This window comes from Quercus robur, chromosome 12, assembly GCF_932294415.1.
Source record: "Quercus robur chromosome 12, dhQueRobu3.1, whole genome shotgun sequence".
NCBI classification, from domain to species: domain Eukaryota; kingdom Viridiplantae; phylum Streptophyta; class Magnoliopsida; order Fagales; family Fagaceae; genus Quercus; species Quercus robur.
Window position 1 is genome coordinate 31,630,582 of NC_065545.1, and position 26,105 is coordinate 31,656,686.

At 41.8% G+C, this 26,105-nt stretch overlaps 1 protein-coding gene across 1 annotated transcript; it reads right to left on the minus strand.

Moving 5' to 3' along the window:
- Positions 1–28: 28 nt before the first annotated feature.
- Positions 29–8,585, minus strand: LOC126710354 (3-oxoacyl-[acyl-carrier-protein] synthase 3 A, chloroplastic-like). Its single transcript, XM_050410772.1, has 8 exons — positions 7,953–8,585; positions 5,030–5,178; positions 4,341–4,477; positions 2,938–3,043; positions 2,735–2,853; positions 1,460–1,524; positions 1,149–1,371; positions 29–504 (listed from the first exon to the last, which is right to left on the minus strand). Exons 1-8 carry the CDS (start codon positions 8,144–8,146, stop codon positions 283–285), a joined length of 1,215 nt encoding a protein of 404 aa, XP_050266729.1. The 5' UTR covers positions 8,147–8,585; the 3' UTR covers positions 29–282.
- Between the last annotated feature and the right edge of the window lie 17,520 nt (positions 8,586–26,105).

Below are 26,105 nucleotides of genomic sequence, written 5' to 3' on the forward strand. Positions count from 1 at the left end.
ATAGTGCACATATTGGAGACAGCGAAGATGATAAAAATAAGTAGATTATTGAACTTCACGGAAAAGAATCAAATTTATTGAGGGTGTCAGTCAAAGCTAAAATTTAACAAAATACAAACAAACGGAAGGGGGGGACAAGGGAAAATGTGACACTAGAAAAACTCCCCCCCAGAATATCTGTAATACAAATGGAATGGGAAGCAAGATTTAGAGGAGAGCTGCACTGCACTTCATATCAAAATCTTGTCTTCTGTATTGGTGATTGGCCGTTTAAGTGAGGCTTTATCCCCACCTGAGAATAGCAGAACCCCAAGTAACGCCTGCCCCGAAGCCTGCAGCTGCTATAGTATGGCCTACCTTCACCCTGCCGCTTCTAACAGCTTCATCTAATGCCAATGGAATGGAAGCAGCACTTGTGTTACCATAATTTGCTAAATTTGATATGACTCGTTCTGGTGGGACCTCTAACCGTGTAGCAACTGCATCGATAATCCTCTGATTTGCCTGCATTTATCAATCTCCGTTATTACTTTATCACCATCGATATGGGATATGTCTACCATTTTGTGACAAATCTTAGCAGTGTAACAAAGTCCTGTCAGAGTAATTACTTTGGGCATACTTTAATCAATTATCTTGTGTGTGAAAACCCTGCACTTGGCTTATATGCTATAGTTCTTAGCAGTGTAACAAAGTCCTGTCAAAGAGTAATTACTTCGGGTTTACTTTAATCAATTATTTTGTGTATGAAAACTCTGCACTTGGCTTATATGCTAGTTTAGACCACCAAATCAATTTTACTTTTTAAGCCATTTGATAGCAAAGCAGAAGTCCTAACCCTATTTGTTTGTAGCATCAAGTGATCACACTTTGACCTAAAACCTTCAACTTCAATGATTTGACCAATAAATTTTAATCTTTTCCTCCCCTCATTTTTTGGTTGAGGCTAAAGATAGTGAAAGCAAAATTAAACATCACATTACAACAATAATAGTAAAGAAAGTAATAATTACTGAAAGCTTATAAGATATCATTCAACAAACTACAGTCTTGCATAAATTTCCTAGATGAACCATGAGTTATCATTTATATCTTATGTTGAAAACATAACATTTTAATTTCCAATTTTTAGGCAATATATTACATACCTGATGAAGTAGTAACCAATCGATACTGGACCCAGGGAGACCAGCCTTTGCAAGGGCAGACTCAATTGACTGTGGCACACTTCGTACAGCAAAACGAAAGACCTCTTTGCCATTCATTTGAATACACGAATATGAGGATCGATTTGGAGGAAAGTCTAACACTGAACCATTAGATCCCAATGTGTTATCCATTTCATTTTCTTTGATGGGGGCATTTAGATGTCTGCAGAAAGAGAGGTTAAGTGCTCAGTCACATTCCTAAAAGAAATAAGTGCAGACTTAGTTTAGTTAAGATACTAGAATCACATTACCTTTGGCCATCACCATCACTATGTAGGTCAAAACCAAATAAGCCATCCTCTTCACTGTCGCAAGCCTGCAGAATAGTTGTTATATCAAAATAAATGAAATTTTTAGTTTCCCATAGGTATGAACTTTTATTAAAGCAGATATGAGGTAGTTATCATCTTTAAAGCAACAATTGAACCAAAATTCCCACAGAAAATACAAGGGATATCAACCCTAGTGTCAAGAATTGGAAACCCAGGAGATTTTCTGTATAGTGCTGTTAAAGCAAGTTTTCAGAAAAGAGGATAGCTGAAAGATAATTGTCTATAAAGTAGTCAGATTTTACAGGCAGCAATCATCTCCTTAACTCCTTTGCTTCCAAGAGGGTTAACTGATGTTAAAGAGATGGGTACAAAATACAAGTGCCCATTAGGTATACGCATTTGGGTGTTTGATCCATCTGATCCCCCAAATTCTTGAATATGGAGACCTGGCTTAATCATGGAAGTCTCTTGTGCAGGAACACAGCCTTCAGTTGGAACAGATGACAATAAATACTAGTTTAAAGATTTTGCACCATCATGTGAAAGTCAGGAGGATGTAAACTAGAAATACGCTAAAAACAAGGGTAGAAAGCAATTCTCTTGTAAGAAAGCAACATGCTGTTCATCAGCCAAACCATTTCTCTAGCCTTCAAACTTTTCCCTAACCTCATGAGAAGCCCTTTTATGAACATTTGTATTGAAAACCAGAGGATCATATTTGATCTCTACTTCCCTTTACAAAGAATCAATCAATCATGAAGAGAAATCCTCAAATGAAGCCAACTTTAGAGTTCTATTGAAAGGACTGTGGGAAGCATAGAGAAAGGATTGTGGGAAGCATAGAAAAGTTTTATATATACTTTTTTTCCAAAAAAAAATCTATACAAGTCTGATTTTTGTTTCTAAAATTTAAAGTTTGTTGATTTTTAACCAAAATTTTTAATGTTATCAATTATGCCCTCATCTATTTACTGTCAAAGGAATTACATATGTGATATATAGAGTGCTGATGTGGCAAGTTAAAAAGCTGAGGTGGGCTAGAATGGATGGACAGTTGAAACTAATACCTTTTAAAAGTTTCAGGGATGAAATTGCAACTGGAATTTAGAAGACAAAATTTCAGGGAAAAAAATTGTATGTCTACCTATTTAGTAAGATAAGATAATATTCTTTTTCGCTAGAAGTGCAAGGAACCATGGAACATAACTGTTTACATAAGCAATAACAGTCAAACACCAAAATAAAGACCATTACCTGCACTAATACAGCACCGGCAGCATCTCCAAAGAGAATACAGGTACCTCTATCAGTCCAATCAACATATCGAGAAAGAGCATCAGCTCCAATTACTAGAACATTCTGAAACCCAGCTCCTGTAATTACAGAGATAGAGTTTAATTCTTTTAATCAAAGAAGATATTGAGACCCCATTACAGCAAAGTAAACAGATTGATTACCCCTAATGTGAGAAGCAGCTGATATTAAACCCAGAACAAATCCGCTACATGCAGCTGTAATATCATAAGCCAAAGGATTTCTTTTGCAGCCAAGTGCTTTTTGGATCTGACAATTAAAATACAATGAAAAAGAGAGCTTAAAAGACTTACTGGGTTATAATACCAGGTAAAGTAGAATCACTCAAAGTTCTGGAGCAATTATACTTTTGAATAGTTATATAAATGGAACTAACTTCAGCAATATAAAGCTCCAATAAATTTAATCAAGGCCTACAAAGTTCAAGGGGAGGTAGTTAAGGGTAGTTGACCTGAAGTTAAACCCAAAAGTTCTACTTCAGTCCAACCAAACCAGGCTTGTAGAGCATAATTCTTAGCTCTATAATTCAGGCCAGACTCTGAAACCATATATGGTATGAACTAGTAAGAGACAGCATCTGTCTCAAAAACATGTTAGACGCTGACACCCAATATATCTTCCTACTACACTTTATAACCTCAACAAGAAACCAACTTGCCATGGTGAATGAGCCAATTAAGTTTCTAAGTGCAAAGTAGAATGTTTTTTAAATTGAAACAAGAGATTATGTATTGGCATATTATAACAAAAATTAGTTACATCAAATGTAATAACTTGATATATTTCTTCATCCTTTTTTTATATGGTGCTGTCCTCCTAAAGCCATCATTCAGAATGCATAGAACCAGCTTTCTGAAAGCAGAAGATGCAAATGATTCATAGTACAAGAGACACTTCTTGAAATAAAGAAATGTGAATGTATATATTAAAAGAGAAGACAGATTAAGAAAAATAAAAGAACACTTAAATTTATGTAGCCAACACAATATAGCAACAAACAGATTAATAAGTTCACAATTGTCAAAGTTCCTCACAAACATACACTGCACAAAATCATCATTTTTCAGCTTGCCAAGATACTCCTGGAGACATCAAATTTCAATTTTCAATGTCCATGTGCATGTGCATGCAACATTGCTCAGATTGACAGCACCGAACATCCCTAGATTATTTAGTGTTTGTTTGGGAACAACTTATCTAACTTTTTGCTAAAAGTGTGCTAAAGTATACTTGTACCTTGATAGAATTTGAAAAAGTGAGGTTTTAAAAAGCTATACATAAAAGCTAAAAGCTATTCCCAAACACACTCTTAAAACATACATGCTGCTCAACCTCAACTATGAAACCAATATAATGGGTCTTTCAATTTAATCCAATTTTCATAATATAATGTCTTATATCACCATGAGTTTGACTTAAGATAGAATAGAATGGAGGAAAAGAATACATGTGACCAACCCTAACTAATCTGTTAAGGATCCATAGCCAGCTCCAAAACATTGGGACTAAAGCTTTGTTGTTATTGTATTATCTTATATCACCATACCTGAGGAGCACTACCAAAAAGATCATCGGGTGTAGATGAGCACATCAACACTAGGTCCACATCATCAGGGTCAACTTGTGCCATTTGAAGAGCATTCCTCGCTGCTTCAACCGCTAAAGTTGTCACGCTTTCTTTGCCTATAACATTAAAAATGAAACAGTCATTCATAGTTTCCACAATTAGGTTGTCATTATATAAAGAAACTACATTCCATGTCATAACAACCATGCCATAGATATGAATACCAACAAACAAATATACATACTATTTATTGAGCACTAGGAAAACAGGTCTAGACATCAGGTTATTGAGCACAAACGTTAGAAAACCCTCTTGAATTCAACTAGGTCCAAATAAAATAATCTTTTGAAATCTGAAATATAAAGCTGACTAATTATGAATGATCTACTTAAGCAATCTTCTTGGTAAACAATACACAAGGATCATACAATCAGCAAGGACTCAATCAAGAAAAGCTTAGCCTAGGCCCAAGTTAGGCTCAGACTGATCAAGCGGAACAGCCTTTCCCTAGCTCAAGCTTAGATTTTGAGTGTCTTAGTCAAGAGGCTAAGTTACAATCATGCAAAGCCACCTTTTATATCTGGGCTACAACCAAGTAAAGTCACCACAGACCATTCTTAAATACCTGAAATAGGGTAGCACATCATGAACTGACTGCAAGAACTGACCTGATAGAACTCGTCGATTACGAATCCCAGTCCGAACAGAAATCCATTCATCAGAAGTATCAACAAATTTTGCAAGATCATCATTGGAAACCTTCAGAGTAGGTACTGCTGAGCCACATCCAACTAACTTGCAGCCTTGACTGACCAGCCTGTATATTATTCAGGGTGGGAACAGGAGAATAGATCAGTCAAATTGTCATTTCCTCATTGACAAGTTGCTTTCCATTGAACCAAATGAAATATCAAACTGAGGGTGCCTCTGACTGGACTGGACTTATGAAACATAGCACAAATACAATCAGCCAGAACCCAGAATGCCTTAAACTTATTAGTAAGTAGATGGTAAATAGACTGAGAATGATAATTTTCAAAAGATACAAACTGGAACCTTAAGCTCCAGGGTGACAATGAGAATTAAATTTGCCATGTCATTGAGGATGAAATTAAACCAGCAGACCAGACACTCAAATATGGGAAAGAAGTAGAAGGTCATGAATATAGCCTATATTTTCCAACAAGGATCTTTGCTGAAATATGACAAAAAATCAATCACCTGAGGCTAAAACGTTTATATCAGTCAAAGAGACACGGTTGAGCCTAAATTTAGAAAGAACATCCACATAAACAAAGCATACAAAGAAAATTACTTGAAGAATAATAAGAAGATAATGACATAAAACTCTTCACCATGGAATGCTTGTAAAATTTAAAGCAAATTACGCGAGACTCTTCAGTACGAAATGAGTGCAATCAAAGAGTAAGACATTTCCTGTTCCATTTAGCTGAAAAAGATTTCTAGCAAGCATATTAAAGTTAGCCTCTAACTTGATCAAAGAAGCTGAAGAATATATTCAGGCTTCTGCTTTTTAGTAACCTATACCTTAAGTTCAGCCTTAAAATATGCCAAATGCTAAGATGTCAACATCCCCACTGTGTAGACTATACACAGCCAGACCATGCATATAGAGATTACAGATGCATGAAGCAAACTGACAATCTCCTCTGGCCCCTCTCAATCAATAGACCAGCTCCTGAGGGTTTGTATAGATTTTTAACTCTTAGCAGTCTAAAATCACAGACTAGAGACTGCTTCAGAACACTAAGAAACTTCCATCAATTCATCTAAAGATACATGTCTAAGTACAAGAGCATAAACAAAATTGTTCCTTCTGCTTTCTACGGTCTCCCATGCGAGAGAAAAAGAGGGAAAGAGAGAGGAGACTAACTGAAAAATATGAAAATTACATGAGTTCAACTAAAGACACCTGGTTAAGTACAAGAGCGCACACAAAACCAATACTTTAATTTTCTGCAGTCTCCGATGTGTGTGTGTGTGTGTGTGTGTGTGTGTGTGTGTGTGTGAGAGAGAGAGAGAGAGAGGAGATAGACATATATATATATGTTAGAAGCAACCTTGGAATTAGTTTGATCCTGTGCAATACAGCAAGGGCTATTGAGATACCATCCAACAATGGTTCTAGCAAATACTAAAATGCTCTTCACATGGAATGCTGAAAGAGGCACAGGCTACTAAAATCTTTTGACACAAACTTTTAGATGCCTATGATGTCAATAAACCAGGCCAACATAGCACCATTATGATTTCTACTATCTTTAAAGTAAAGACAATGAAAGCAGCATCTTGACTCTGGTTTCAGCTTGGAACTACTCCAGCACCTTCTCAATAACTGTTCTAATGAACTCCAACTTCTGTTAGAAATAAAAGCAATGCAGACAAGCCTGGAAGCTTATACATGGTAATGCCAAATTGCCAACTATCATTTTGAGCTTTTTCACTGCAAAAATGCCTCTCCAATTTGATACAAATTGTGTTTCGTCTTCCCAAAGATAAAACATCACAAAAAGGCTTCACTGATACACAGAGGAACTATACACCTGAGAAACTTTGCCTAAAATGGTCTGTTCTTGTTTGCAAAATTGTGTCAACTAGAAACTCTATACCTTTGGGCTGCTTACTTAATTTAATGTCAACTGTGAACAATTGTAACGGAGTTCTTCCATCCAACACAAAATATAAAGAGTATATTGCTTCTCACATGCCTGTCCGATGCCTCAAATAACTAACAATTGAAACTTCTATGGTATGAAACTCATCTTAAGACATTCATTCCAAAATGAGGTTCACTCAGTAGGCAAAATTTGTAACCAATAACCAGTCAAAGGCTGTTACTAGCTTTCAAAAAATGCTCCAACAACTTGCATAGTTGCATGTTATGATAACCCAAAAATATCAATGTTTTGGCCAGTATAGACTGCAATGGGTTTTTGCAGAGCTCTCCTGGTGGCAGGTATGTTAGAACAAAATTTTCTGGCTAATAAGAATCATGGGAAGCTACTGCCCCAGTTTCCAATAAATGAAAGCAAAAAACCTTTAATATTTTAAATACTACCACTCATAATCTTAACATCACAATTTAATAAAGTTATACTTACATACCCCCTCTAGATATATTCTATTCACTCTGCAAAAAGTCTCTTTCAACTTTACACAGTAAAAGTGCCCATGCAAGAGCAAATCACCCATGAACTCTACCCCAGTTATCATATACAAAGTTCAAAAATTTTATTCTAGCAAAACCCAAATTACACAAATGAAATCCTTGTCCCAATATTGTTCAGCAATGGTCCCTCAAACTAATCAGTGTCAGCCAAATGTATTGTTTTCCACCATTCTATTCTATCCATCCCAAGTCATACTCTTTATTACCTTCTACTACCCACTGATGTTATGAGGCTTTCAAATAGAGATCAACAATCAAAACCCAACCACTACTCCTTAAACATATCCCAATTGACAAACTTAACTAATCCATTCCATTTGCTTAAGAAACTGAAGAATCAGTGATCAATCACCAAAATACAGAAGAAATTTTTTTATAAAAAAAAAAAAAATGAAACATACCTGGGTACCCGAGATTCAGAAGAGGAAGCACCAGAAGCAAGCTTGTCTGCGCCTTCAGTGGTGCTGGAACAAAATACCCTCGTGGAGAATCCCTCAGGGGAGCGAGACCCAGATCCGAAAATCCCTATTGGAGGTTGAATCCTCCTTCTCAAGCTGGGAACTGAAGGAGTAAAGAACCCAGATGCATTGGCCATTCAAACCCACCACCCAAAACCCAATAAATAAATAAATAAATAACAATACTTGCAAGCAGAAAGAAAAAAAAGGAAGGATGTTTAGCACATATGTGAGACTGAGAGAAGAACAAGAAGAATGTGACAAACAGAGTATATAGAGACCATGGGAGGAGAAACAAAATCAACAGCTGTGGCAGAGACAGAAAAACGCTAATGTTTTTTTTCTTAGGATTTTTTTTTGTTTTTTTGGTAATATATAAATCTTTCGGAGGGTCCGAGGCAGATATGACTAAAAGGGAGATTTTGCCAAACCAAAGTTGAGGAAACTCCTATGCTCTCTCTCTCTCTCTCTCTCTCTCTCTGAGACTTATACGTTATATAACAGGTCCAGAGTGGAGAGAGAGTCATGCAGTATTCACTACAATTGTGGCTGTGGACCAGCTGGTCTCGTCAGAGACAGAGTTAGCTTGAGGAGAAATGCCCCAATTTCAATGATAATAAATAAATTCTAAAAGCAGGTGAAAAAGTAATTAGGCTTATTTTCAGTATTTTTTTAATAGAAAATGTTGTAGAGGATTGGTTAACCATTTATTTAAAGAATATTTTTATAAAAAAAATAATTAATATTTTAACTTTTTTTTTTTTATTTCTTATAAAAGTAGTGTTAAAATTTATTTAAAATGAATTATTAATCAATGTCCTAAGAGTACTCATTAGCATAATCATTTTTTAATTGGACATGTCCTTTTATTTTAAATATACTAATAGTAAATAGTAGTGATTTTAATCTCCATATTTTATATTTTATTTAGTTAGTAGGTAATATAGCAATCTTTCGTTAAAACAAAAAATATTATTTTTTAAAAAATACTATAGGTAAGCCAAACTCGTGAAAAAGTAATTTGAATGGTAACTCAATTGGAATTAGCATAATATATCATTTAAGATTTATTGTGAAATCATCTAGTATTATTATTTGAAATATGTTATGTTCACCACAATTTTATAACAATTTCATAACAAATCTTAAATGATAGGTTAATACTTGTGATAAAAAAAAATTTTAAATAATTGGTTCAAATTAGAAACAATAACAATTTATTGAATAGAATTTATTAAGAGAGTATTATGAAAATGTTATAAAATTATAGTTAAAGTAACATTTTTTATTCTCTAATTTATTAGGCTGGGTTAGTTAGAGCATTCTTATCGAATGTGCTAAAAATGCTAAATACTATTTTTTAGCATTTTAGCACCTCAAATTATAAAAATTCACCTAAATCAAATATGCTAAATCTTAAAAATTTTAGCATTGAGCTACAGTAGAATCTCATTTTTGAGACCCTATCGTAGAAAGATGCTAAAATTTTTTTAATTTTTTTTCTTTTTCTCTCTCCCACTCTCTCGTGTGCCATGCGGCCTATGCCTTTCTTCTCCCAAAGCTTTCCTCTCTCTCTCTCTCTCCGACTCAAGCTTCTTCTCAGACCATCATGCGACAGCATATATATATATATATACCTCACCTCTCCTTCACCTTCCCTCTCTTTTCCAAATCTTTGTGAGCTATTTATTTCAATTCTTGCTTGTCTGAAAATTTCATTCTCTCCCTTTTTCTCTCTCTGGCCAATGGTTGTGGTCCAACGATGGTTGTGCTCCGGCGATGGTTATGGGTCGTGGGTCGTGGTCTGATGATCCAATGGTTGTGGTCCAACGAGGTGATTTGATTTTATGGGTTTGGGTTTGTGGGTCTGAGTTCATGGGTTTGGGTTTGTGGGTCTAGGTTCGTGGGTCTGGGTTCATGGATCATCGACGTGATCAATGTGGATCATCAAGTTGACCGACGTGGATCGTCGACTTGATCGGCGTGGTTAGCGTGGGTCATCAACTTGATCGGCATGGGTCTCTAATCATTGTGGTAGTCGTTGGAATTATGGTGGGTGGTGGCCAACGGTGAGTAGGATTGCTAGGTTGAGACAATGAGACTGAGAGGGAGAGAGAGACACTGAGGGAGAGATGATAAAAAAAAAAAACAAAAAAGGAATAAATAAATAATATTTAAATGAAGTTGTAAAAAAAATAGAAGTTTTGATGTTGAGTGTATTATAAAGTGAGATGTTAAATGTTTTTTTTTCGAAGAGATGTTAAATGTTATAAAGTGGCTTTTTGAGATGTTAAATGTTATAAAGTGGCTTTTTGAGATGTTAAATGCTAAAATTTTTAGAATGCTTGATGTGAATGCTCATAGTATTTCTATTTCGCTGACTTTTGTAGCTAAGTTTGATTTTAAATTGAGGCGTTAGACTAGTAGGCCCACATTGGAGGAATTGTAACTAATGTAGAGTAGTTTAGAACTACAAATTATTTTACAATTTTTTTATCACAATTCTGACATGATAAATTGAGAGTAGTTAATTATCACTTATACATAGACTCACTATTTTTTTTCCCACAAATCACACTCTACTATGTCAGTTGTAACAAGAAATTATGAAAAAATTTGTGATCAACTTTTTCTTGTAACTAATTCAATTGGAATTGGAGTTTTCCTATATAGAATTTATGAAGTATTGTGAAAATGTTATAAAATTATTGTTTTTTTTATATGAACTAAACGGGTTGAGGGGCTACCGGAGTTGTATAATTATTGAAGTTGCATTTCTTTTTCTCTAATTTAGTAGGCTGGGTTAGTTATTATTTTTATTTCGTTGACTTTTGTAACCGAGTTTGATTTTTAATTGAGGAGTTAAACCAGTAGGCCCACATTGGAGGGATTGAAACTATTGTAGAGTAGTTGTAGGATCCTAATTATTTTATAATTTTTTTGTCACAATTTTGATATAGTAGACTGAAAATAATTAACCATTACTTACATATAAATTTACTATTTTTTTTTTACCAATCACACTCTGCTACATCAATTGTGGCAAGAAATTATGAAAAATTAGGTGGTCTTAAACTTTTTCTCATACCTAAACCACTTGAAATGGGAGTTTTCCACGTAATAATGTTCCAATAATGAAATGACTATAATATCCCTTCTTTGACGAGTGGCTGAATTTCATTGGTTGGTTGTCAAAGGTCTTATAGATTGGACTGTAGAAAATAAGAACTCGAGTTCTCATCTTGCCCTTGTACTTGTAATTCTTGCAACTCCTTGCCCCCAACGATACAATTAAAGAGTGTTCTTTTTAGGTTGTTGTTGTGAGAAATAGTCAAAGAGTTTGTTTAGCTACTACCCTACAACTCTACGAGTTTTACAAATCGTTCACTCGTTGAACACTCTACTTGTTTCCGGAAAATTTGTATAAAGGAGAGAAGGATATGACCATTTTATTCAGGAAAAATCACTGATGTATTGAAGTACTTGATACTAGTATTGTAATTATCATTATTAAAAAACATTGTTGATCGTTGAACTTGAAAAAAACGGAGTTCATCTTTTGCAATTAATGAATGTATTGACGTAACAGAAATGTCAAAAAATTAAAGTCTTTACGCATTTTGGTTGCGCGTTTGGTTTGTTTGGGTCGGTAGAGGAGAAAGTTGGAGGCCTGTTCACATCAAATTCACATGAAGGAAAACCCAGCAAGCTTTAGGGGTTCGGCTAAATTATTTATTTTAGTGACCACGCTAAGAATGCGTTTAGTAGGGTGAAAAACACAAATGAGAAGATATTTTTTGATAATTCCAATGACGTTTATTTTTTATTAAAGACTTGTTTGATAGGAGAATTTTTGTTTTTGTTTTCAAAATAGTATGAATTTTTTTTTCCAAAAAAATTGAAATTGAAACTAGTATTTAGATAATAATTTTTACATAATATATGTTTGGCTCCCATTTTTAAAAACAATATTCAAAATATTGAAAGCAAAAAAAGATGTTTTGGAGGAAAAATTATTTTGTATTAAAATCAAATCCAATAAATGAAAGACGTGTAACATGTGTCTTTTATTTGTTAGTGGGGTAGTTATTTTTTACTGACATGTCTCACACTTATTGAATTTTAATATCGTTAATGTGGTTGCACGATTTTCCTGGCCTAACTAGTGTTGGTTAGGCCTTGGCCCAAAGCACAACCCACAATAATTATTTGTAGAGAATGGGTTAAAGAGCTTGGCCTCAATGAAACTAGCAGGTCTAATGCATGTAGTGTACTGCTTGCAGAAAGGAAATAAGAACGCCAAGAAGGATTCCTCAAGTCTGATTTTATTTCTTTTTCTTCTTCTTACAGTCCTGCCGTCCCTTCTTTGAGGGATTTCATTACATTATATATTTTTTCTTCTTTTCATCCCAGCCTTACACCTGTTAGTCATCCAAGCATCCACTCGAGAACCTGTCCCATCAGACGCCCTCATCAGACCCTTTGTGAGTTGCAGAGGCCAAGGCGGCACTGTTCAGGAGTCTTTTCCTCATTAATGCGGCCAAGAGGGTGGTTGGGGCGCAATTAATGTGGTGGTAGCCTTCCGTGAGATATTTTGAATTTAATTCGTTTTATATGTTGGGGAAGGTGAGCTGAAATGGCTGAGCAGAGTTTTCGTCTGGGCTTCGTGATGTCCGAGGACGAATTACTCCTCGGACGGGTTTCCTTGGAGTTGCTGGGATTGGATAATGCTGCATACGAGGCTCTTCCTCGGATAGAGCGCTCCTCGGACGGGCCTGAGTTTGTAATAGCCCATCATTTTTGGGCCGGCCCCCACAATAGCCCCTCAAAACTGCGGTTTTAACCTCACTTCGAGGAGAAAAGCGGGGTTTTGATATTTGTGAGTGGAGGGAAATAAGAAGGTCGTGGGGCGCGCGTGCGGACCGTTACTTTTGACGCGCTACAATTTACGAGACGTGGCCATTAACTCCTGGAGGCGTTATGTTCCCTTCATCCAACGGCTAGGCGTGGATCAAACGGCCATCGTTTCTTCCCGTATTTCTAGGTGGGGATGGTTTTTTCTCTCTCCTCCCTGCTATATAAGACGTCAGCGGGGTTCAGTTTCTTTTTTCATCTGCATTTCTCAAACCCCAAAAGGCTCCAGAGAAATCCATCGAACCCTAGAGATATACGAACACTTGCGTCCGTTACGCCGCCGTAGCCGTTCTTGTGAAGCGCTTCGTCCAAGAGAGATTCCCAGGCGTCCCCTTGAGCGTTTTGTGAAGGTACCAGTACATTTCGCCCTTCTCTCCGTTTCAATTCCTTCCTCGGACTCTACTTTTCTTTTCAGTCTTTACTTTCATTTCCTCGGTTCAGTTCAGATGGGTAGATTCGAAAAATTAGTAAAAACTCCTGCCGCTATGGACGCCTTTAGGGCTAAATACCACATTCCCCCGAGGGTTGGGCTGCGGCACTGTCCTCTTGAAGGAGTATTGACCGATAGAGTTGAGGGAGAAGTCGTTATCCCCATGATTGCTTTCATAGAGGGAGGGATGACACTCCCCATGCGCAGGATCACAAGGGATTACCTGTTCAACCATAGGTTGACGCCGTATCAGTGTGCCCCAAATATGTTCAAGATACTAGGCTGTGTAGACGTCTTAAACGAGCGGATGAATCTAGGCCTCACTTGGCATGATGTGGCTTATTTGTACGAATGCCACCGCCTCGGGGATGATGGGTATTATCTTAAATCCCGGAACGAGGTCGTTAGGTTGATCTCTTGTCTTCCAGTTTCCAATAAGACCGTGAAGGATGACTTCCTCATTGCTTCTGGGGAGTGGTCCGACGGTATTCACTGTCCGACTCGGGCGGGAAACCCAGGTGCGGCGCTTTTAGGATTAATCCTTTTTGGGGAAAGGATTTAGTGTTGAGGGGTTATTTTTTATGTCTTTCTTTGTAATTGGAAGATTTCATGATCTGACCTCATTTTTTTGGTTGTTTGCAGACAAAATTCACGTCGCTCCTCGGATAGAGCTTACGAATGTGCCAGCGCTGAATTATCTTCTCAGGTCGGAGGTTTACGTTACCGGGGACAGACAGTTGCGCGCGGCCCATCTGATTTTGGGCTATCAACCTTTGAGCAGTGCTTTCCAGGCAATCGGTCACGCTATAAGGGCGGGCAGTCCGAGGTTGGCTAGGATTGACGTGTCCCGAAACGGGTTCCTAGCTCCACACGATTTACCACCAGTAGTGCTGCCTGGGGTCAGGGATCCTTACTTAGCGGAGCAGCTTCCTCCGGTAAATGAGCCTGGCGCGGCTGCTCGGATTGAAGAAGAAACTGAATCTTCCCGTCTTTCTCTTGAGGCAGAAATAGACGAGTTTTACTTCGAGGAGGAAATTCAGCAAAATCCTTTAGGGGAGTCTTCCAATCCTGAAGCCGAGCAGGACCGACATTCTGCAGTTGGTGTTCCCCCAATCGTTATCTGCTCGGACGATACCTCAGACGAAGAGGCCGAGACCATGGCAGGAAAAGGCAAGTCCTTGAAGGAGTTGATGTCTTCCAGGGGGAAAGGTCAGTCACCAAAGGGTCAATCTTCGAAGGGGCCAACTCCATCTCAGGCCAAGACCCTTCCCCCGGCGGTCCCCCAGGGTGTCTCGGACCTTGGCCTTAAGGTTAATCCGGACCTGAAGAAGAAGAGGCCGGTGGATACGCCTGAGGAAGGCGAGGTGGCTGTCCAGCCGGCCAAGCAGCAGAAAACCACACGGGTGCCAAGGAGCAGAAGGGGTACCTCCTCGGAAAGTAGGGATGAGGGGAACCTTGCTGAAGTGCGCACTGCCCCTCGCCCATGGGACCCAAAGTTGGAGCTGGATGGGCTTGCCATTCCTTACACTGCTTCGGTACGAGAGTATAATCGCGGCCGGGCAGGGTACGTGGCGGAGGCCTTAGAGCAGCCCCTACTTCTTCCTCGGGACATGGAGGCCTACAGGCGGTGCACTCAGCCCGAGCTCTTCCTATCCCTTAAAAGGGATCTTGCGCTGGTAAGTAATCCTTTTGCTGCTTTGTCCATTTACTTGCTCCTGTTAGATTATATACCCTTCTTTTAAGGACGCTCTTGTTTTGTCCGCAGATTACTCAGCAAGTCTTTGTGGTTGAGGAGTTTTGCCGTAATAGCCGCAATCTGGCTGAGGCTGAGACCCAGGCTCGGACAGAGGTGGAGAAAGCCTTGGGGTCTCTCAAGCATGATCACACTAAACTCACGGCTGAGCTCAACGATTTGGAGCACCGACGTAAAAGTGCAGAGGCTGGCCTGAAGACTGCCGAGGATCAGGCGGAGGACCAGCGCAAACAACTGTACACGGCTCAGCTTAACCTTAACACCGAGAGGCAGGCAGTGCAGGATCTCAGGACTGCCCTGCAAAAGGTGGAGGATGAACTGAAGCTGGTAAGGGAGGAGGCCCAGCTGATCCGAGAGGCCACAGAGGCTGAGAAGAATGCTGCTCGCCAACTCGGGGCCGCAGAGACAGAGGCCAGGCTGTCCGAGGAGATCCCTGAGGTGTGCAGGGAGTATTGCGACATTTCATGGGCTCATGCTCTTGATGCTGCAGGAGTTCCTGCGGACTCGGCACTGAGATTGCCCGAGAGCATCTTCTATCCTTCGGAGATCCGAGCTAACCCTGATGAAGTCCCAGTCGCTCCGGAGCAGGACCTGGCGGCGCCTGATGCCGTCCTTGTGCCCGTTGTGGCTAAGGACCTTGTGCCTGATGTGGCTAAGGACCCTGCCACGGACTCTTCCATTGAGGTTCCTCCTCCTCAGTCCGAGCAGAAAGAAGATCCTCCTGCTCAAGCCTAGCCTTTTAGGCTTACAATCTCTGTAAATAGTTTTGTTTCATTTTTCTTTTAAATGAGAGTTGTCCTATTTTTCCCTTTTTTGTAAGGACCTCTCTTTCTGATGTACTCGGAATATTAATATAGTATGTTCGTTTTGCTTACTGCGGATGTATGTCAATAGCATTCTTTTTTTTTTTTTTTTTTTTTTTTTTTTTTTTTTTTTTTTAAACATTTGCAACGAGGTATATACAGGCAACGGTCAAAGTAAAAATGGGTTTTTGGGTTGCTTATTTGAGGGTCGCGATGCTGCTGGACTGTGCACATGTATTAAAAGTGATTTCCTTTAAGTAACAACTTCCCAATCTATCACAAGTAATAATCTCCCCAAAAGTCTGTGGTCCGAGGAGCCAGGCAGTACTTAGGTTCAGCTTAAAACTATGACTTGTCATGAGTAATAATTTCCCCTAGAGTCTGTGGTCCGAGGAGCCATGCAGGACTTAGGTTCTGTTTAAAACTATGAGTTGTCATGAGTAATAACTTTCCCCAAAAGTATGTGGTCCGAGGAGCCATACAGGACTTTGGTTATGCTTAAGGCTTATAAATAGTTGGCTTAAGTAACAATTTCCCCCAAGTCTGTGGTCCGAGGAGCCATGCAGGACTTGGGTTCTGTTTAAAACTTATAAATAATTGTAATGTAGACTGGAAAGCGGCAAATAGTCATGAAAGAGAACATACGCTAAGCCATTCTTATTAATAATAATACCTCCTGAGGTTATTTACATTCCATGGTCGAGGTACAGCTTTTTCATCCAAATCTTCTAGGTAGTAGGCGCCTATTCTGGCCACAGACGTGACTCGGTAAGGTCCCTCCCAATTGGGCCCCAACTTGCCCCAAGAGGGGTTCTTTGCGCTGCCAAGAACCTTCCTCATCACGAGATCACCTGGACCCAGAGGCCGCAGCTTGACGTTAGCATCATACCCTTGTCTTAGCTTCTGGTGATAATAGGCCATGTGAATCGTGGCCTTCTCCCTCCTTTCCTCGGCTAGATCCAGACTTCTTCCTAGCAACTCATCGTTATCGCTTGGCGTAAACGAGCTAGACCTCAATGTGGGGAAATTGTTCTCGATCGGAAGCACAGCCTCAGCCCCGTAAGTCATTGAGAAGGGGGTCTCACCGGTGGAACGCCGCGGCGTTGTCCGATAGGTCCATAAGACGTGCGGTAGTTCTTCTACCCATCTCCCCTTTGACTCATCCAATCTTTTCTTCAATCCATTCACTATGACCTTGTTTACGGCCTCGACTTGCCCATTTCCTTGGGGATATGCGGGGGTGGAATATCGATTAATGATCCCAAACTCACGGCAATACTCCCTAAAATTCTTGCTGTCAAACTGAAGACCATTGTCGGAAATGAGTGTCCTCGGAGTTCCGAAGCGGGTGATAATGTTCTTCCAGATGAATTTCTGGGCGTCCACGCCCTAATGTTGGCCAAAGGCTCAGCCTCCACCCATTTAATGAAGTAATCGGTTCCGACTATTATGTATCGCTTGTTCCCCGCAGCTTTGGGGAAAGGTCCGACAATATCAAGACCCCACTGCGCGAATGGCCATGGACTGGAGAGTGGGTTGAGAACCCCTCCGGGTTGGTGGATATTTGGGGCGAATCTTTGGCACTGATCGCACCTCTTAGCGTATTCCTGGGCTTGTCTCTGCATGTTCGGCCACCAGTATCCTTGGGCGAGTGCCCTGTGCGCCAGCGATCTTCCTCCGATGTGACTTCCACAAATTCCTTCATGCAGCTCTTCAAGAAGAGACTCGGACTCCTCTGGATGTACGCAGAGCAGATACGGTCCAGAGTAGGAGCGCCGATAAAGCTTGCGGTCCTCTGATAGCCAAAAACGAGGAGCATTTCTACGTATCTTCTCGGCTTCTAGTCTTTCTTCCGGTAGGATTTCATCTTGGAGGAAATTCCTTAGGGGGTCCATCCAACTGGGGCTCTGTCTTATCTAATGGACTTGGATCGGGTTTCCGCTGATGGGACTGGCCTTAACTAGATCTTCGACTAGGATTACTCGTGGCAAATTGCGTGCCGAGGACGTGGCAAGAGTGGCCAGCGAGTCTGCATGAGTGTTTACGCTCCTGGAAATGTGCGTTAAATTGAAGGATTCAAAGCTCTCCTGTAGCCGTTTGACTTGTCCCAGATACTCTTGCATCCTAGTATCTCGAGCTTCCAGCTCTCCCATCACTTGTCCGACCACTAATCTGGAGTCCGAGAAGGCTTCAATTACTCTTTCACCCAACCTTTGAACCATTGCCATTCCTTGAAGTAAGGCTTCGTATTCGGCTTCATTGTTCGTAGCCGAGAATCCGAGTCTTAATGACTTTTCAATGACAGCGCCGTCTGGCGATATTAAAACTATCCCAACTCCTGATCCTCTCTGGTTGGCCGCGCCATCCACGTAGACTTTCCAATGCATGGTTTCCCCGGCCGAAATCGCGTCAACCAGTTTTCCGCCAAGGTCTTTCTTCTCGGCCAGCGTTTCTATAGAGGGCTCAGCAAACTCTGCTACCAAGTCCGCGAGGACCTGTCCTTTGACGGAGGGTCTGGGCATATATTTAATATCGAAAGCCCCCAGAAGAGCACTCCACATGGCGATCCTTCCTGTGTAGTCAGCACTTCGAAGCACGGCTCGAAGTGGAAGCTGAGTCAGGACGATGACCGTGTGCGCCTGAAAGTAATGAGGAAGCTTTCGGGTTGCATGCACTATCGCCAAAATTGCCTTCTCTAGGGGTAGGTATCGCACCTCGGCTTCATGTAGTGACTTGCTCACATAGTACACCGGTCGCTGCACTCCATTATCATCCCGTATTAATACCAGGCTTACAGCGTGGGGAGCTACGGCGATGTAAGCAAACAGCACCTCGTCGGCCTCCGGACTGGACATGATGGGTGGTCGGGACAGGTAGTCCTTAAGCTGCTGGAAAGCCTGAACGCAATCCTCCGACCACTTAAACTCTTTCCACTTGTTTATCAGGAGATAAAAAGGTCGACATCGATCCGCTGATCGCGATATGAACCGGCTTAAGGCCGCAATCATGCCAGTGAGCTTCTGCACTTCCTTCGGGTTCCGAGGAGTCTGTAGACTGTTAATGGCTTTGATTTGGTCAGGGCTTACTTCTATCCCTCTATGGGTGACCATGTACCCTAGGAATTTCCCCGACCCGACCCCGAATGAACATTTGGAGGCATTCAGCCGCAGCCGGTGCTCCCTTAAGATAGCGAAGACAGTTCCAAGGTCTTGTACGTGCTCGGACACCCTTTTGCTCTTCACAACCATATCGTCTATATACACCTCAATAATCTTGCCCAGTTGCGGCTCGAACATCCGAGTCATCATCCTCTGGTAGGTTGAGCCTGCGTTCTTTAGCCCGAATGGCATCACCTTATAATGATAATTTCCGATGGGCGTCATGAAAGCCGTTTTCTCTTGGTCCTCTTGCGCAAGGGGTATCTGATGATAGCCCTGGAAGGCGTCCAGGAAGCTCATTCGAGGGTGTCCCACGGTTGCATCCACCAACCGATCAATTTTGGGTAGGGGGAATGGATCCTTGGGGCACGCCTTGTTCAGGTCCGTGAAGTCCACGCAGACCCTCCATTTCCCCGTCTTTTTCTTCACCACCACTGTGTTCGCCAACCATTCCGGATAAAAGACCTCCTTGATAGCCCCTGCTCTTTTCAACTTGGCCACTTCGTCTCTCACGGCACCAGCGTGCTCCTTTGAAGGGCGTCGGGGTGGTTGTTTCCTCGGAGTGGAAGAGGGGTTGACGTTCAGGTGGTGGCAGATGAGGCTGGGATCAACTCCGGGGGCATCGTAGGCGTCCCAAGCGAATACATCAACGTTTTCTCTGAGAAATCTGACCAGTTCCTCCTTTTCCTGAGAGGGTAATTCAGAGCCGACCTGAAAGAACCTCTCCGGGTCGTTGTTGACAGCAACCCTATCTAAACCTTCACACCTTATCTCCTCGGCCAGCCCCTTGTCTTGCTCTGCCGAGGAGGCTGGTTGCTATAAGCTCTTTGGGGCCGAGGTCTCGAACAAGGGCCGATGTAAAATGGCGGCCACCACACACTTCCTGGACACGGCCTGATCTCCTAGGATCTCCTCCACTCGTCCCCTGGATGGGTATTTCACTTTCTGGTGAAGTGTGGATGTCACGGCCTCTAGGCTGTGGATCCATGGCCTTGCAACTATCGCGGTGTAGGGTGAATAAGCGTCGACCACGATGAAATTCACCTCCACCACTTCCGCCCCAGTCTGCACGGGCAGTCGGATTTGCCCCTTTAGTATAACGAGCTTCCCCTCGAAGCTGAGGAGGGGGGAGTCATAAGCTGTCAGGTCTTCTGGCTTCAGATTCAGCCCCTTGTATAGGTCGGGGTACATTATCTCCACCGCACTTCCAGAGTCTACTAATACCCTTTTCACATCGAAACCCCCAATCCGCAAGGTGACCACCAAGGCGTCATCGTGAGGTTGAATTGTTCCTTCCTTATCCTCATCCGAGAATCCCAGTATCAAAGAGCTTCCCTTTTTTATCCTTTTGGGCTCCCTTTGCCTGCCCTCGGAGGGAAGGCGGTCCACGGCTAATACCCTGGGGATGGGTGGCCCGGTCCTTCCTGGTGCAGCGAGGATGACATGTATCGTCCCGGTGGGGGGTCTTAAAGACTCGTCTCTTCGAGGTTCTTGTGTCGCTGGGCCAGGATGGCCGCTCGATGGGTGCAGCAGGTGACGTAGCTTTCCTTCTCGGACCAATTGATCCAGGTGATTCCACAAATTCCTGCAATCCTCAGTAGTATGCCCGTGGTCCTGATGATATTGGCAATACAAGTTCTGATTACGATTGGCAGGGCTTCCAGCCATCTTTCCCGGCCATCTGAAATAGGGTTCATCCCTTACTTTCTCCAGTACTTGCTGTACTGGCTCTCTGAATATGGCATTCACCGTTTGCGGGTGGCTCTGCCCAGCCTGTCGCGGAAAATCTCTCCTCGGCTGACCAGGATTGTGACGTTCCGTCCTGAAGTCATTTGCTTTAGGGGGGACAACCTTCTCCTTCCCCTTCCCTTGCAGCTGATCCTCCTCCACCCTTTTGTACTTATCGATCCTGTCCATTAGCTGTTGGACGTCAGTAACTGGCTTTCCGGTGAGGGATTTCCTCAAGCCATGCCAGGTGGGGAGGCCGCTTTTGAACGTGCTGATAGCAACGTTATCATGGTCGTCGTCTAAATCGTTATACACTTCCCAATACCTATCCGAGTACGCTTTCAGAGTTTCTCCTTCGTGCATGGACAAGGACAGTAGCGAACTGAGCGGTCGAGGGACTCTGGTATTTGTAATAAAACGGGAGCAAAAAGCTTGAGTGAGCTGCTTGTAGGAGCCCACGGAGTTTGTCCTCAGGCTGTTGAACCACCTCATTGCCATCGATCCCAAGCTGGACGGGAAGATCTTGCACATTAGGGCCTCGTTTTGCGAATAGATCGCCATTTTCTGGTTGAATTGACTCACGTGCTCTACCGGGTCCGTTCTGCCGGTATAGATGACGAACACCGGTTGGTTGAAGCGTCTTGGCAGCTTAGCCCCTTCGATTCTATTCATGAAGGGTGATCTTGAAACCTGATCCAACGCCTTCTTCATGGCGTCGCTCCCCGAACCTCTGCTGGATGGGATCTCATACTTCCGTACTGGGCGTGGTTCTTTTACGTAAGAAAAGGTCTCGCTTGGGGGGGTCCTTGACCTTCGTCTGTAACTCATGTCCTCCGCCTTAGAAGACTCGCCTGAGTCAGAGGGAGATCGTCTTCGCTGTACACGTCGTAGCTTCCTTTTTAGGTCATCTATCTCTCGCTGCATGGCCTGGTGACTATTTCGCCTCTGAGACACGTGACTTCCTATCTCTGTGTGACTTTGACTCGTCCGGGTGGTATGCGCACTCCCCTCACGATTCCCCCTGCCGCCCTGGTTGGTTGGGTTATTTTGCCTCTGGGACTCGGCGGGTTGTGTTCGTTGGGAGTTAGCTTGGTGAGGATCCTCCTGGTGTGGATCTATTTCTTCCATGCTCGACTGTTGCACTAGCTGATGCCCTAGCTCTTCCCACAGACGGCGCCAATTGTGGTTGCACGATTTTCCTGGCCTAACTAGTGTTGGTTAGGCCTTGGCCCAAAGCACAACCCACAATAATTATTTGTAGAGAATGGGTTAAAGAGCTTGGCCTCAATGAAACTAGCAGGTCTAATGCATGTAGTGTACTGCTTGCAGAAAGGAAATAAGAACGCCAAGAAGGATTCCTCAAGTCTGATTTTATTTCTTTTTCTTCTTCTTACAGTCCTGCCGTCCCTTCTTTGAGGGACTTCATTACATTATATATTTTTTCTTCTTTTCATCCCAGCCTTACACCTGTTAGTCATCCAAGCATCCACTCGAGAACCTGTCCCATCAAACGCCCTCATCAGACCCTTTGTGAGTTGCAGAGGCCAAGGCGGCACTGTTCAGGAGTCTTTTCCTCATTAATGCGGCCAAGAGGGTGGTTGGGGCGCAATTAATGTGGTGGTAGCCTTCCGTGAGATATTTTGAATTTAATTCGTTTTATATGTTGGGGAAGGTGAGCTGAAATGGCTGAGCAGAGTTTTCGTCTGGGCTTCGTGATGTCCGAGGACGAATTACTCCTCGGACGGGTTTCCTTGGAGTTGCTGGGATTGGATAATGCTGCATACGAGGCTCTTCCTCGGATAGAGCGCTCCTCGGACGGGCCTGAGTTTGTAATAGCCCATCATTTTTGGGCCGGCCCCCACAGTTAACATGGTATTATTTGATACCAAATACTTTCTCGTTTTCTCAAAAAAAAAATACCTTCTCGTTTGGGGACCATATCTATTTTTGAGTTTTTTATTTTTTATTTTTTTATAATTTTTTTACAAAGAGTAACGTATAGAATTTGTAGATAACTTTTTTTATTTTTATAATGATAAAAGAATAGAGCTCACATACCTTTTTTTTTTTGTATATAATGATAAGCTTCAAATTTCAAGGGTGAGTTTTTTTTTTTTTTTTTTTTTTTTTTTTTTTTTTTTTTTGTGATATCAATAAGCTCCTTGGTGTGATGATCACTTTATAAGTGATATCAAATGTCACATAAGTTTTTAAGGCCTTTCAAAGTTACAACTCTTGGTATGATGATCATTTTATAAGTATAAAGTTCTTGTGGGTGTAGAGGGGTAGGGGCAAGAGCCGGGGTTTAAGTTTTCAAAATGGAGTTTCACACAAATATACATTTATATTATGTTAGAATATAATTTCTATTTTGTATTAAAAAAAAAAGTTACAATTTTACACATCATTATTGTAGTATATATTTTTAATTAAATTTAAATTATGTTATATATTTAAACCATCAATTAGAATCTTAGCACATCATATTTTCTTTGAATATTAGAATTTATACTTCCATATATAAAGTATAAACACAATCTTAATAAATGTTGATGATGTGTAAGATCGCCAATCCTGTTGGTTCATCTAGATGGAGATGAATCCTCGTCACTATTCCTGCAAACTTAGGACAAAGTCTCTCCTAAGGTAGTCATCGGTGTGGTGCCTACCACAACGTTTCCGATGCCAAAGTCAGTATATGGAAACTTTGCTTACCAAGGATTTAGGGCCTGCATGGTCTCCGCAAACCCCTTTATAGATCTCTTACAAAATATATTTGACTTCTTCTTCGTTGGCGCACTTCAAGTAGGGAATGGAGAAGCTTCTCTTGTACAGGGTGTCGTTTAGGATTGTGAACCTGGCTGCTCTCTTCTTGACCTTCTTGGCCTCCTCGACGTCCTGTGGTAGGTGTCTATCTTGGAGGAAGGATAGGATCGGGGTCATCTAGCTGCTTGCACTCTGGATTGCGAAGGTAGAGACTTGTTCAATGCTGGGGTGTTTCTGGACTTCCATCTCTAAGCCCATGCTCGTTGGTCTTTCTTTTGATGATGTTTGCTTCGTGATCTCGTCTACTATCATGTTCTGGCTTCTAGGAATCTGCACGAATTCCACCCTATCAAATTCCTATGTTAAGTGCTTCATCATCTTGAGATATTTTTGCATTCTCTCCTTCTTTACTTCATATTCCTCTTTTATTTGCCCTACTACCAGCTTAGAATCACTCTGGAAGAGCAAGTTTTTGGCTCCTAGTGCTTTCCCGACTCTTAGCCCCGTCAGTATTCCTTCGTACTCAGCTTCATTATTGGTATCCGGGAACTTTAGCTGAACCCCGTATTTGAGCATTTCTTCTTCTAGGGTGATGATGACCCCCCTTACTCCTCCCCTCTTTTAGGCTGACGAACCATCAGTTTGTACCGTCCATCTTTCGACTTCTTGGGTGCATTGTCCTCATCTGGGATGGTGAACTCAGCAATGAAGTCCGTTAATGCCTGCGCTTTAATATTTGTCCTGGGGTGGTACTCAATGTCGAACTGGCTAAGCTCAATCGTCCACTGGACCATTCTCCCTGCCACCTCGGGCTTGTTCATAGACTTCTTGATGGGTTGGTCCGTCATTACCAAGATGGGTTTTGCCTGAAAATAAGGTTGCAATTGCACGAGACTACTATTAATGCAAATGCAATCTTCTCAATCCTTGGGTACTTGGCTTCTGCCCCTTGGAAAGCTTGACTGGCGTAGTAAACTAGGAGTTGTTTCCTGTCCTCTTCCCAAACCAAGGCTGCGCTCATGGCTGTGGTTGATACTGCCAGGTACAAATATAGGTTTTTCCCCTCCTTGGATGGACTTAGGAGGGTGGATTGCTCAGGTAGTGCTTGAGTTCTTGAAAAGCTACCTCACATTCGTCAATCCAAGCGAAAGCTTTCTTCAATGTCTTGAAGAAGAGTAAGCATTTATCCGTCGCTTTAGAAACGAACTTGTTGAGTGCTACTATCCTTCATGTGAGCTTCTGGACTTCCTTGATGGTCTTAGGCGACGTCATGTCAAGTATGGCTCACACCTTCTCGAGGTTTGCTTCTATCCCTCTTTGGGACACCATGAACCTCAAGAACTTCCCCGTGGCCACTCCAAAGGCACACTTACTAGGGTTCAACTTCATCTGGTACTACCTGAGTGTGGCGAATGTCTCTCTGTGATCGTCCAAATGAGCAAGCTCTTTTTTACTCTTAACGAGCATGTCATCCACATATACTTCAATGTTCCTCCTGATCTGCTTGCTAAACATTTTATTCACTAATCTTTGGTTGGTTACTCCTGCATTTTTTAGTCCGAAAGGCATTACCTTATAGCAATAGAGCCCTTGGCTCGTGATGAAAGCAGTTTTCTCTTAGTCTTCTTCAGTCATCTTGATCTGATTGTACCCCGAGAATGCATCCAAGAATGTCAGTAGTTTATGCCCTGCTGTGAAATCCACTAACTGATCTATCCTTGGTAGAGGGAAATTGTCTTTTGGACAAGTTTTGTTTAGGTCCGTGAAGTCCATGCACATTCTCTACTTTCCATTTACTTTTTTCACTAGGACGACATTGGCAAGCCAATCTGGGTAGTAGACTTCTTGAATAAAGCCTACTGATAACAGCTTGTTGACCTCATTTGTAATTTCTTGATTCTGTTCTGGAGCGAAGACTCGTCGTCTCTACTGGACGGGCTTCTTCTCGGGGTCCACATTTAGCCTATGTTGAATGACTTTTGGTGATTTTCTTGGCATCTCCTCGTGACTCCATGCAAAGACGTCCAGGTTCTCTTTAAGGAACTGGACGAGCTTCTTCTTCATGTCTACACTCATGGTTGTCCTTACCTTGGTGGTCTTCATTGGCTCCCCGTCTACCAACTCCACAGTTTCTAGGGCTTCCACATTCTCCTCTTCTTTTTCCTCGATCATCCACGTATGGTTTTCCTTGGCTACCAAAACTGCTTGGTAACATTCCCTAGCCAATACTTGGTCTCCTTTTACTTCACCTATACCATTTTCCGTTGGAAAATTTACCTTCAAGCAATAGGTGGACGTGGCTGCCTTCTAGCGGTTGAGTGTGGGCCTCCCAATGATCACATTGTATGAAGAAGGACAATCTATCACTAGGAAATCCAATTGACGAGTTAGTTGTCGTGGATAAGACCCTACTGTGACCATTAACGTCACTATGCCTTTGGGATATACCTTGTCCTCGCTGAAGCTGATGAGGGGGGACTCAAAAGGGCGCAGTCTTCTTGGATCTAGCTTAACTGTTGAAAAGTAGAGAGGTAGATGATGTCC

Bases quoted from the DNA above. Each gene is read 5' to 3' on its own strand.
- LOC126710354 (XM_050410772.1), bottom strand. From the start codon at position 8,146: ATGGCCAATGCATCTGGGTTCTTTACTCCTTCAGTTCCCAGCTTGAGA. The intron at 5,179-7,952 runs GTATGTTTCATT...AATAATATACAG, and splicing joins TCTGAATCTCGGGTACCCAG to GCTGGTCAGTCAAGGCTGCA. The intron at 1,525-2,734 runs GTAATGGTCTTT...ACTATTCTGCAG, and splicing joins CCGGTGCTGTATTAGTGCAG to GCTTGCGACAGTGAAGAGGA.